General features: G+C 39.2%; 1 protein-coding gene across 1 annotated transcript in view; it reads left to right on the forward strand.

The window, feature by feature from the left end:
• The window catches only part of LOC112971908 (serine/threonine-protein kinase 32B), a gene marked incomplete at its 3' end in the record, with an annotated part of 101,333 nt that extends 92,012 nt beyond the window's left edge, over positions 1-9,321 (forward strand). Inside the window, exons 4-5 of the mRNA XM_026077796.1 lie at positions 121-158; positions 9,232-9,321. Of these exons, the coding sequence (XP_025933581.1) occupies positions 121-158; positions 9,232-9,321 (128 nt within the window). The remainder of the gene's footprint in view (positions 1-120; positions 159-9,231) is intronic.
• Positions 9,322-14,014: the final 4,693 nt, after the last annotated feature.

A 14,014-nucleotide genomic window follows, 5' to 3' on the forward strand; every position in this document is an offset into this window, starting at 1 on the left:
TTTTCACAGGATTTTTAATGATTTAAGTGTCCCAGTGTCCTACCCAGATGGGAAAAGCTTTAAAATTTGCAAGTCATCTTTGGGTATCAAATGTAATGCATTCCTTTTCTTATTTTCCAGGGATATCAAACCTGACAACATACTACTGGATGAGCACGGTAAGTGGTTATTGACTGTTTTCTCTCAAATATGTCTAATTTATGAGATCTCAGTGACATGGTGGCTTGTGCTTTGTGATTCAACCTGAGATTTTGGATTCGTATCTGAATCTCATCTGTCCCTACAAAATCCCTCTGTCCACCTTGTGGATCTTGTAATTTCCCCTCTTATTGCAAACAATTAAAGTTGCTCTGACACTTACAAGATCTGAAGACAGAGTAATTCAGTCTGAATTGAGATCACCAGGGTCACCTGATTAAAAAAAAAAAGAAAGAAAGAAAGAAGAAAACAGTATTTTAATATTGAGAGACCCATCAGGAGAAGAGTTGATTTTCAGAGGTACCGAGCACTTACAGTTTCTATTCCAGAACTGAAGGGCTAAGCGATTTGTAATAGCAGGTTATTTCTCATGTAGGCATCTGTAATTATTTTCCTAAATTTAGATACAAATTTGGAAATTTACCTCTAAGCCTCTGTAAGATTTTTATGGCTCTACATGAAGTTTTGGTCCAAATGACATTAAAAATACGAGACAACATAATCAGATTTGAAATTTCATTACTAGTTCCTAGTAGATCTAGATCTCAAATTAAAAAAAAAATGGTATAATAAATGCTAATTTCTCTAAAATTTAGACATATAGTAGTATATGATAGCAAAATTCTTCATATATTGCTTAAAACTTCCTTCATGCATTGTTTTGAAGCTATTCATAGGAAAGACATGAGAAAATAAGAGTGAAAGAAGGCGTTAACCTTTTAGCAGTTACAACAAAAATATTTACAAGAGGAAGACTAAATGGGGAAAGAAAGAGAGATGTTTGGTGTGTGGGAAAGTATCATGCTTCATATGCCTTAGAAATTAATCTTTGAGAAAATATGGAATCTTGGCAAGATGCCAAAGTCACCATTATCTTTCAAAATATATTGCAGAACTGCTGGGTATATAAGTTAAAGTTGATTAAAAAAAGTAACATTGCAAACAGCTGGAGTTTGTCCCCAGGAATACTGAAGCCAACAAAGCTGAATAGTATTTGAGTTTTAAACCATCTAGGACTTAAGTAATTTAATGTTTCAGACCCATAAGTGACCCATAAGTGACCAATATCAGCAAATAAGCGTGAAATAGAAATCTCTTGTCTTTAAGTCCTGCGTGGATTAAAGATGTCAAAGGCAACATGAAATGACTATGAGTGTGTTAAATCTCTGATTGACAGCCTTTGAAGTATGGTTGCCCTTGTCTCTTCTTGCCCCTCATTAAGGTCAATTACATCACAAAATCAGCCTCTTGCAGGAGCTTTGCTGCCATCTTAAGGGAGCCTTACAGAGGATCAAGTATTGCAGAGGAAAAGCTACACCAGTGACTGATGTGTTGCAAAATGAAGTTTTCTTAGTGGCTATGAGGCATTCAGTAACAAAATCAGCTATAGCCAGCTCGAAAATTTTGGGATGGATAGTCCTATTTCTCCATAGCAGCAGCAAACTGCTCTTACATAACACCTGTACACAAGTGGCAAAATAACCATGCTTTCCTGGACTTGCAAATCGGCCTTGATCAGCAGAATTAATCAGCTATTTGATAGATGAATCCTTGGTTCACAGACCTGTCAGCTGATTGGGCGATATAGCCTTCCCAGCCCGGGTAAGGGTCCATGCATTTCAACTCACTAAATGAGATTGTATCTTTAGGACAGGTGTATCTATCTATGCTAGTCACCCTTTATGCTTCCTTTACAGATGGCAGAAAGACACAGGCACATTGTAGGGTCTGATTCATCTGACCTATTTCAGATGCCTACACTAGAAGTATGTGTTTCTCCTCAGTGACCCAAGGAAACCTTGGGTTCAGCTGTAGGTATCCACATTATACATGCACATTTAGCAAGATGAATACCATCCCTGAGGTCCATAAAAGTTTCAATACTTCATAGTAACACTGTTTTTGAAGGAACCATCAGCTTTTACTTCACAGAAAAAGGTGTTGAGTATATACACCTTAAATATGCTAGGCTGCAGAGCAAGCATAACAAATTCACCTAATAGCAAATATGACCAGGTGTGCAGGAACTTTAGGTAGCCTCTCAGATGCCATGCCACTTTCCTATATGCTTGACATTAACCTTAGGTTCATCTTATAATTTACTAAACAACACTTTGCATAAGCACAGTTTACAGAATTGGGCATGCATAAAAATTGGACCAAGAGTTTGTTTCAATAAGTTAGATTTCTTTGACTTTACTGAAGAAAACTATTTTGGCAGAAGTTAAAGTGTTAGGCCCTTCTCATTGTCTTGCATCTTCAAGCAGTAAAACTGACTGAAGCTTTCATAAATTATACCAAGATTGCAGATATTTCTGCTCATTAAAACTAGTTTTACTACAATTTACCTGTGTGGTTTAGGAGGCATACCTCAGGAATATGGAAATAATGAAAATGAGATTTTTCCCAACCCATAAAAATGATCAATCTAAATTTCAAAGCAAAAAGCATGAAAATACACACCACATATTCAAAATCATGCTGGCAGAGCCAGCCTGAATTTTCCCGTAGGCTTTTCAACAGAGCCGCATCTTTACACTGCTGTGCACAGGTTCTGATGTATCAGTGGAAACAGATGTTTGATTATCATGAGAAGTGTAATGTTAAGTGAGAACGTGGGAATCACCTATGAACAGTGTTTCAGCTGCTACCAGAAGATAATTGCCAGGTCTCCTGGAGAGATTCTCCAGCCCATAGAGGAGTCTCCTTTGAGGAGAGAGATTAGGGATGTTTTCCATGTGCTGCCAGTGAAACAATGGAATATTTCATATTGGTTCACCCTCTAAACTGGAATCGGGCCTCTTTAAGGAATCAAATGCTGCCTGTAAAGCTCTTCTTTCTAGTTCCCTCTCTGCTTTCCCAGAAAGCTCTTCCTCTTAGGATAAAGACTTCTTACTAAATTTAGCAGTGGTGCTCTGATCTGTTAACCAACGTGCATCTGAAACAGAATTATTCCATTGATGGTTGAAGGGACTACCCAATGGTTCAGGAGAGCTATAATTATTGTATTATATAGAGAAGTGCGTTATAGGATTCTCTTGATGTTATTCTGCTTCCTCCACTGTTCCTTTCATTTTAATGGTTTAGAACAATAGAACTGAAATGAAAATGTTTGGAACTTAGAGCTGTTGTATTTTTCCTGAAATGCCAAAGAAATTAAAGATGCCTTTAAATCGCCTCATGATCTATTAGCTTGTGTGTCTAAGGAGAAGTAGAATGTCTTAAATGCAGAAAAACAAGCAGTGACATCTGGATTAGTACATGTCTTTTTTTCAGAGAAACCAACTTATTATTTCTATGTATATTAGGTAGCACTGTAGCTGTTAACACTTCTGGTCATTCTGCAGAATTATTGGGCTGTAGTTTGGCACCTAGGTTTTGCATTGTGCAGAATGACCACATCAAAATTATACTTTTTTTACAGGAAATTTGCAAGGGTTTGATTTCCCCTCAGGCGTATTTTTCAGGACATCACTCTATAAGACTGGAAGGTTACCTACCTGTAGTAATTTCAGTAACCTCCCTACCCGGTAGGGTGCCTGTGTGGTCTCCTAGGGAATGATCCCCTACTGGGTCAGATTGATGGTCTACCTAGCCCAGTGTACTATTACAGCCAGAGCAAAAGGAAATAGTTTTTACAGAGAGCACCTTTGCAACTTTGCCACATCCAGTGCTTTAGCGCTCCCTAGCACCCACAGTTTTTATGTTAAGATGCTAGAAGTACATTTCTGCATATGCCCTTTAGAACCTGGCTGGACTTTTGTTAATGACCTTGTCTAAACCCTCTTTGAAGCTGCTGATATTATCTGCCTCTACAGCCTCCTGGAGCAACAAGTTCTAGAAGTTCACTGTCCTTCATGGAAGAAAAGTGCTTTCTTTTATCTGTTTTAAACAATCCTCCTTTCAGCAAATATCCCCTAGTCCTAGAATTGCAGGATTTGGTGAATAACAGTTCTATATTCACTTTATCCACCATCCTCATGACATTCTAAAACTCTCTCAGTCCTCTCTTGTTTCATATGAAGATCCTCAGCCTTTTTAATTTCTCCTTTTAAGGCAGCTGCTCCCTTCCCTTTCTCCTTCCCTGTTGTCCTAGATATAGTTACAGATATGCAGGCTTTCAGCTTAAGAATATAAGAGCAACCATACTGGATCAAAGACCCATCTAAATGAGTTTCCTATCTCAAAGAGCTGCTAAAAAGTGAATGACAGAGCAGAATATAAAACAAGGCAAGCTCCCAAGGGTACTTCCCCTGTGTACTCACCCAGCCTCCAGTCTTTTGTGACTGAGGCATTTCCCAAGTTGAACGTGGTTCATGCATTTAGTAACATTCAGTGGTCTTTTCCATGGTCTTTCCTGGTGTTTCCTTGAATGGAGTGAACTTTCAGCATCATTAACATCTTGTAGCAAAGAGTTCCATAGCTTAAACATAGATTATGTGAAGAATCATTACCTGTTTGTTTGCTTTGAATGTACCACCTGCCATTTTCACTGACTGCCTCCTAGCGCTAGTCTTGGAAATGTTTCCTAAAGTTTTTCTCGTATTGAAATCACAGACCTGATATTTCACTTTTAGCCTCAACAAGAATGATAATGTTCTATTCATTTTTTTATAAACTGAATTTTTGCATCTGTATTAGCGATAATTTTACTCATTTCTGTTATGAAGAGGCAGTTTCAAGTTGACATTTGTATGTGCCTTTTATATATGATTATATTGTTTTATGATCATCAAAGTTGTCCTTAAAGTTCCATTTACTTGATTATATGAAAAGCTCGGCTCTCATTTGAAAAATAAAGGCAAAGTTGAAAAAATGCAGCCAATGTGCAATTTTGGGCTTAAATCCAAAAATACGATGAAAAAGGAACCATAGATTCAATATTTTGAATTCTGGCTGTTGACTTCTGAACAACAGAATTGGCAATATTGATATTATATAAAAAAAGCTCTGAGAGATGTAAAGTCTCCACTAGAGAAGTACCTGGTGTGTCTGCATTAGCGATAACCCTTATCACATGCACAAACAATTTTCCCGGTGTTGGTTAACCATGTGAGTGTTCAGAGCACAACTCATTTACCTGGAACTACCTAGGCTTTGAAAGTGCATTTGGAACTTTTACATGCTTATGTGGCCATTAAACATGCCTGCCCCTTTTGAAATACATAGCCTTTATGAACCCATCTATAGCAATATAGTAACGTTTCTAAAAACTTCCTTGATAATAACTGACAGACTGCCAAGTCATGCCAAGTTCACGTGCATACCAGCTTACACTCTTGTACGTAGTACAGATGAACCCAGAGAGTTGCTTTTTAAATAGTTCATAGAGCTTGACCTTCTGAGGACAAACCAGTTCTGAATTTGCTCCAAAATGTTACTTTGCTGAGATTTCCCATGCGTTCTGACGCATGTGGAGGTAGTGGCACTAATTCCAGGCTTGATATTTTTTCTATCTGTCCACGCATCCACCCCGTCAATTGCATACTCTTAGAAACTCAGTTAGGTGTGAAATTATGTATATTTTCCTCTGCTTAATGTTAGTCAGTCTGCCTCAGCCAACTTTCAGAACTTAGTTTGACTTTACTTATGATCAGTCCTCATTTAGCAAAAATTAAATAAGAGTCCAACAAAGATTATTTGTTGTTTACTTCCAATATTGGATTTTCAGGCTATGTGGAAAAGCGAGACATACAAGCCATATAGCACTTCTGAGCTGCACATGTAAAGCTTCTGAAAGCCATACACTGTGCAGTAGGTATTAATTTACAATTTTTTGCATTTATAGCCTTAGTTTGAAGTTGACTGGAGGAATTCAATTTTCAAAACAATTTCCATTGGAATACTTTCTGCTTAGAACATATTTGTTGATGTACATGAAATTTGTAAATACAACTCTGTAGAGAGTCAGAGGAACATGCTAATTTGCCTTTTCTTCTCTTCTGTCCCCTGTCATCTTATTATCATATTGGGTCATGCAGCCACAGGGATTAAGCAGTGACTTCTTCCCCTGCGATACTCAAATCAGTTTGGTACTGCTGAATCTATCGTGCACTGTTCAGTCTCACAGCTCTTACATCTAGAACCAAGTGGTACTGGCATACTGTTTGGTTCAATATTATACCTGACACCTGAGAAGGGAACCAGGGTACAGTTGACCGTTTCTGTGTTTAATTGTTGTGCAAGATGCTATGCAAAAAGTGAGATCAAGTATAAGGTTTGAAGCTCAGCTGGGAAAAAGTCCCCATGTTCTGAAATTTTGGAAATGGTATGAAATGGCCAATATTCTTGGATTTTTAGTCTAACCGGTAGCTTGCTTTTCTTTTCCTGTATGCAACTGTTGCAGTAAAAGTACATGTCTTAGAGATTGATCAGAAGCCTTCTATAGAAATTGGGGCGGGAGGGAGGGCGGTACTGAAAGCTCCTGAAATATTCAGGAAAAGAATTAATGATTCTTTAAAAAATGCAAGTCACTGGGCTCAAAACAGTCGAACCTGTTAAACTTTGTGCCCAGGAAGGCCGAAATCTACCTCTGCATCCCTCCAGCCATGGCCTTGCCCTTCTCTGCTCCCGCCTGTCTGCACAAGTGGGTGCTTTGCTCCCCGCCACCCGCTTCTGCCCTGGCTGGGGGTCAGCTCCAGCCTCTACCTGGCTCCCACCAAGAGCCGCTTGCAGCCAGTGCAGCAGCTTTTGTATCGGTAGCAGGATGCAGCAGAATTATGCAGATCCGATCTTCCCAGTCTATCCCTTGCATTACAGAAAGGCATTTTTAACAAAAGCCATCAACCAGTGTATATAACACTTCACATGTGTGCTATTCTAGTTTTGTTAAATGGAAAGATATCTAATAAAAGGGAGAGAAAACAATGCACCACCGGAGAGGCAATTTTCATTGCAAATCAAATATTTGGATCAGTCTGAATGAATATTATGTAATAGGTGTTATGCATTAGGCTATCATGCTGGCACTCTAATAGGGAGAATCACTTACAATACTGTCATTTAAATGACAGAACTTAATATTTATCTGTCAAAAAAGAGAATGTATTAGTCTGCCAAGATCCTTGCAGCTTTTCATTCTACTTTGCACCTGAAATTGCTTGTATTTACTGCCATGAGGTGGTTGTATGTGGTTCAATTATCTCTTTCAAGAAACTTTCTCCCATGGTGTTTTATTGCAGAAATAAACTGCAAACATGCTGTGCACCTGCCATTGGCTTCAGCCACCACGAAAGGAGAATGTCATTTTGCAATTTGATGCTAGACCGAGTTATGAACGCTAATTATTGTTACGGCAGCCTAACACCCTCCCCCCCCTTATGAAGAGATTACTTTTATCTACTCTCAGTTTTTGTCAGATTTTTCCACATTTCTGTTGATATGTTCAGAGCTGGATGTCTTAGGAGGAAAGCTTCATAGGTGATTTTTGAGAACAAGGTTAGGGAAAGCATGCAAACCATTTCATTGAAAACCTCTAGTGTGTCTCTGATTTGGGCATATAGCTTTAATTTTGGAAGTGGATGTGCCTTTTTCCTTTTTCCCTTTAAAAACACCGCAGATCTGGCCAAATTATAGGACTCAGAGATTTTCAGTTCACACATGCGTGATTGCAGACTTCTTAGAGATTGGCAGATGCATTTCCTGGAGACTTTGTCTGAACATTATCTAGGTTAGACTGTAGGCGCTGAATAAACTTTTATTGAAATTGCTGTTCCTCAGTCAGGCACTGGGGTAATAGCAACATCAGGACGAAAAGCAAGTTACACTCATTTCATCTTTGGCAGCAAACATGATAACAACCTCTTTCATTTAAAAACTGCCTCATGCCCAGAGTCTGCTCTGTTCTGGGCGCTGAATGAGGCTGGGATCCTGATCAAAAAACATTACAGGAACCTGTCGTTCAAGACTCTAGTTAATCACATGACATAACACGTGGCTCAATTCCAGTGAGTGAGTTACTGTATAATAACTGAACTAGTATCTGCAGAGTTTTTTTTAGAAGTCTGATCCAAGTGCACGGTTAAGCTGGGGAAGAAAGTACCTTTCCATGAACTCTGTCCTCTAGAATGACTTTGCCAGATGTAATCGCAGGCAGCATAATATCTACATCATGCCACAATATGAAAGGAGTCCTTAAGTGGAAGATGCACAACCAAATAGCAGATTTAAACTTTAAAAGTTTGCAGATACGTTTTCAGGCTAGATTTGCATTCAGTTTACCTTGCCTATGGCAAGTCAGGGCTACGAACCATTGCTTTGCTATATGTGGTGGAGCAATTTTAACTCTGCTTGTAGTAAACTACCCTAGGAAAGAAAATAATGATGGCAGGTTTGGGTCATCCAACCTGATTAGTTCAGTTTAAATCAGCTGTCTAGCTGGTCAGGCAGCAAGTCCAGGGGCCAATTTGTGTCACATGTCTTTCATCTTGTAACCCACTGTCAAATGAGTGATCGTTTGGGACCTGCTGCTGTTACATACACACTCTTCTGCTACTGTGAATCTAATTTTATAGTTATTGTACTAGAAAATACCCTTTTTCGTCTTGGCTCCCTTTTTGCCCTGAGGAGATTCAGAAAAAGCCAGGCTGACTGTAACTTGAAGTGGATGAGATAGCAGACAGATGTCACAAGTACATGAGATCGCGGGAGATAGCTCTAGTTAGAGGTAAGGAGAGGCATATTTCACATATAGGGCCACAAAATTCAGTTCTGCTCCTGCATAATGTTACTGTTCTGAAAAGGTGTTTACTGTACTTGATGTTCATGGCAGGAGGAGGTTCAGGGGTGACCAGCAGCAAAGGGTTGGCACTGGGAACTAGTGGTGGACATCACCATATGGGAAAAGAAGTGTGCCATCATTTTGGAGCTGATATAATTTTTCTAGTTCTGATGAACATGTAATAGTAAGTTTCTATGAATTGGTAAAAATTTCCAATTTAATTTATTTCCATTAGCATTTTAATATTAAATAAAGAAAGGAATATTTGCATGATGTGCTATTTTGACCTTTGTTTTCACTTTGTGTAATTGCAGGACATGTTCATATCACAGACTTTAACATAGCGACCATAGTGAAAGGCTCAGAAAAAGCTTCTTCTATGGCTGGCACAAAACCCTATATGGGTAAGTTTTCAAGACTATTGTAACAATGTAATAAAATGCACACATTTATGTTGATTAGTGGTGTATGAAAAGAATTTTTAGTTGTAAAAGCATATAATAAATGTGAGCAACTTCTTTTTTTAGGTAGTGTATGTATGTTAGCAATGGAAAACATCAGAGATAGGAGGATTGGGGAATGGTTTGGTGTCTGCAGTGCTTTTAGTCAGATTCTGTTTGTTTTTTATTTTGTGAAGCCAATTTGAGAGAGGCTCAGCTGCGTTCTGTCAAGCAAGTCCCCACAGTTTGGAGAGAAGAATATAAGGTTATAACTGTATTACTGTATCTATGATGGAGCAGAGAACACATAATGTAATTTTTAAAACCTAGGCACATCATTAACTGCATTGCTGAACTAGCTTCCTCAAAAATTTACCTGTTATTTAGAGTCCTAGATAACTAACCACTTAGGTGACTGTTCCTTGGCTTTAGGGGACATTTTGTGTTTTAATCATGTGAATTTTAAATGCATAGATTGAAGGCTGTGAGAATAAAATTCAGTTCCCCTGACTTCATGCGCCTAAAAGTTAAGCATCTTGGCTAAGCTAATAATTCAAATTTCCCCTAGAGCTGAAGGAGTGAAGACATTTCCTGAAGGCAATTTGTTCTACCGAAGTTAGGCTAGCTTTCAGAGCTAAATATAGGTGTGATTCAACTTACCTGTGGCTTCACACACATCTGTTATTTTAATTCTGTCCACGCAGAAAACTGCCATAGCTTGAAGACAAGACTAGCTTAAGACTAAACTTATTTGGGGTCCAGAAACTAGTCTAAGAGGTGTGTGTGTGTCCCCAAAAGGCTTTCTCTGCCGGGCATGCTCAGGGCACATCTAACACCCATGCACTATCAAAATACCAGTATGCTAATGTATTCTGAACATGTGGATAGGGGACCAAAAGCCACTGTTACCTCACTTCTGCATAATAGCATAGGGCTCAAAGTGTTTGCCCAAGATAGAAATGAGCACTTTATGCTCTTCCCACCCAGAAGAGCACTGTAAAACCTGCATGTCGATGAAGCGGCCAGGCTTGCACGGGACTACCTCTGTGCTAGTACTGAGACAGTGTCACAGCGGTCCCAGGCTCCAGAGCACACTCGTCTTATTTTCAGATATGATGTGGTTTTAGCCTGAAACATCTAGCACTCTCCCAAGTAATTCCCAAAGAGTTAGCAGGGCCGGGTCTATTCTGCATTAGCAGCTGGGACATAGACACCTTGTTTTGGGGTTGATAGGATACGATAGCTCGCATGTGGCCAGACTGGGCCACTTGGGCTCAGGCTTGCATGTCACCTTGGTGTTGTTTAGCTTACTTTTATAGATGAACCCCAAATGGCATGAGAAACATTTCATGTAGTCCTGGCTAAAGCATTTAAGTTATGCAGAGGAGTAAGGTTTAGACGACTTTCTCACTGGTCAGCTCTGGCTGAGTACCTGGTTCAGTGTCTCTACTTAGATGAGCTGGTCAACACTGCACATACGTTGTGTATGGAGATCAGGATGCCGAGTTTAGGTACTCGGGGCTGGTACCTGTTCAACATTGTACCCTGCATCCTCTATTGGATGTGGTGAAAAGAGATGGGAAGGGATATCACAGCCTAACGTACACTGACTGCTTTAATTTAACAAGAATTCACATGAACATTTTTGCCTGTATGTGGTGTTTTGATTTATGAAAAAAATCCAAAACAACAAAAGCTCAGAAAAAATAACATTTTTTTCCTCTAGAAATAATTTGACCTCCCCCACGCGCACACACACACACAAATAGCTGTACAACTTACATGTGAAACGAACTCCATTCACTGAAGTGTCTTTATACATGTGAGGACTGAAATATTTAAAAAACTCCACCATTTCCAGGACTGTCGTTTTGCATTTCTGGGAAAATTTTATATCTCCAGGCTCACCAGCAGCTCCAGGCTGCTTAAATAGCTGCCTACAGCCACTGGCATTAGATGTGCAAATTCTTATTATATACATTATTCAAAAAATACTCTTGGACAGTAGATATTTTGCAGGAGCTCAAATAAATTTAGAATATACTTTTTCCTATTTAAATATGATGATGACAGCAAACATAATATCAATAGAATCTTTTCTGTGATTTAATTTGGTAGTCAATTAAATGACTGATATGGCAGCTTTACACTTTTAATCTTGAGGCGGTTGCATAGTTTCACATTAGAAAGCAAATTTATTATGAAAATTAACAGAAGAAACCTAAGTATTTGCTTAGGAGTCAGTTAGCATTTTAGCATCTGCCTGTCATAGTCTGAATGTGTGGAATGAAGAGATCATCTGAGTGTTAAAATGATCAGAAGCAGATTAGTTCAAATATTCTGCTGAGTGTTAACAGGAAATTTAGCATCCCTTGGAGCTTCTTTCAGCCCATTTGCACACACAGGTGGACACCACTCTTTTAGTTATTTTGTTTGCAGATTTTTCTTCACAAGAAAAAGCTAGCTAAGAACACAAAATCTGTAGCAAGCGCTAAGTACAGTGATTTGGTATTTTAGGGATCAGTTTTAGAATAATGACCAAGGTGTTTTGGAATTCCAATCCCCCCCCTCCACCGCCAAAAAAGGAAGAGGAGTAACACACATTATTTGCATAACTGGCATTACCCAAGGAAGTGAAATGCTTCTGAGATTCCTCTTAGGAGGCCTGGTTATTCGATGCAGAGATGCCTAAGTCCAGGCCACACTGCCTAAATTCCACTTATATCCCTCTGCCTCATACTTTCTATTTGTTAGGCAGTTCTGGAGTCCTTGTACCCAATAGGGAAATATTAGTCTCAGAGATGGATATGTCCTTATAGCTTTATTGTTTTGAGATGAATTTCTCACCTTAAGATCGTGACAAATAGTTTCTCTGACCTAAGTTTGAAGTGCCATTTTTCTGCCTTTCCAGGGAGTTAGATGAGGTCATAGATGGTTCCAGTCATGCAACCGTGGTCAGCCCAAGCTGACACAAGTAAGGAGGTGTATTACAGAGCTGGAAGTGGGGGAGGATGAGGGACAGGGGCAAGATGCACACAGTGATGAGCTACTATCTTGGTTCGCCTCAATTCATGGAGCCATTCTGTCCCTGAATCCTCCTCCCCACACATCAGACCTCCCCCAACCAACCATCTCACCACAAAAAGAAATGATAAAAGAAAAATGCCTTTTATGAAGAGATTTCTGCACCATCCATCAGTTTACTTTCTCTCCAGTGAGTCTTCTTCATCTCTTGGAAATGCAAAACCCACAGGTTTAGAGTCCTTGCTACTCTGTCTGTCAGAAGAGTCATCCTTGCATTTATCAGGAGCTGCGAGGAAGCAGGAAAGCTTTTAGAGCTGTTACAATTCTCTGTTTCAGGATAAAAAGTGATGGGCGATTATCCTCTGAGGCACAGCCTGGGATTCAAAGCTTCAGCAAAACTACCTCAGGTATCGAGAGTTTGACAGATAGGGCCGGACAGTGGTGCTGCATTTCCTCTTTCTAAGTGAATTGACTTCACTTCCTTTCCTCTTAATTTACACTTTTAAATTAGTGGAGAATCATACCTTTAGTGAAATGCTACAGATACATTTCTGTTGCTGGGATCAGAAAAGCACTATTTTCACTCCCATTGGTTATTTGATATTGGTATGATCTCCAGGTTTAAGGCTGTATCACAGATTTTTCACATGGCTTTGCATAAGTCATTCGGACAATGACAGAAAAAAAAGAGGCTTGGAGTTTGGCTCCATGTTTGATAGCAGGTTTTCATTACCATGAATATAAATCACTCTTTAATCTCAGTGTAATAAGGGAAAATTACCTCCAAGCAAGTCACTCGTTGAGCATCAGAACCAAGGAAATCTAGTGATTCCTGTAAGACATACTTCATGTTATACTGGTTTTGACAACAATGAAGATGCAAAGTGTGATTTCCCCATTTGGGATTTTATAAAAGCTCACTCCCATTTGAATTCTGCTACATATAATATGACATGAGGGCATACTCCAAACTTTCCCCTAGTTGAGGTATTTATAGGCTTTCTCATCTCTACCTACTGCCAGTTTAAAGAAACATACAGAAAAATATTATCTTTAATTTTATTTGAAATCTGATTGGAATAGGCTAAGAAATTGCCAGGGAGAGATTCATTCACATGCAGCATGACTGCCTAAAATTTGTATCCATAAAAATGCAATATACTGGCATTGTGTTGTAGAAATGCACTAGCAATTCTGATTAAGATAGTTTAAAATACAGCCTACCTTGTAAGTCTAAGCATGATGCGAGTTAGCTCCTGCAGCCTTTGCTTAATCCCACTTCATATTAGCCTTTTTGTCCCCAAGTCTTTCTCAGGCTAATTAGTTCTCTGCCTATTTCCCTAAATATGAAATGGCTCTATGGAATGCAATGTATCTGAACTTGAACATTTTTCCAGAAACCTGCCAGTTTCTGTACATTCCACCATTCTTAGTTGATTCATTCAGACACGTAAAATACATGCCACACATAAACAACAAAAACATGAAGAAAGGTGAATCTGAAAGGAATCACAGAATCACAGAATCGCTGAGGTTGGAAGGGACCTCTGGAGATCATCTAGTCCAACCCCCCTGCTCAAGCAGGGTCACCTAGAGCACATTGCACAGGATTGCATCCAGGCGCGTTTTGAAT

This window comes from Apteryx rowi, unplaced genomic scaffold (genome assembly GCF_003343035.1).
Source record: "Apteryx rowi isolate R43461 unplaced genomic scaffold, aptRow1 scaffold_462, whole genome shotgun sequence".
In the NCBI taxonomy this organism is placed as follows: domain Eukaryota; kingdom Metazoa; phylum Chordata; class Aves; order Apterygiformes; family Apterygidae; genus Apteryx; species Apteryx rowi.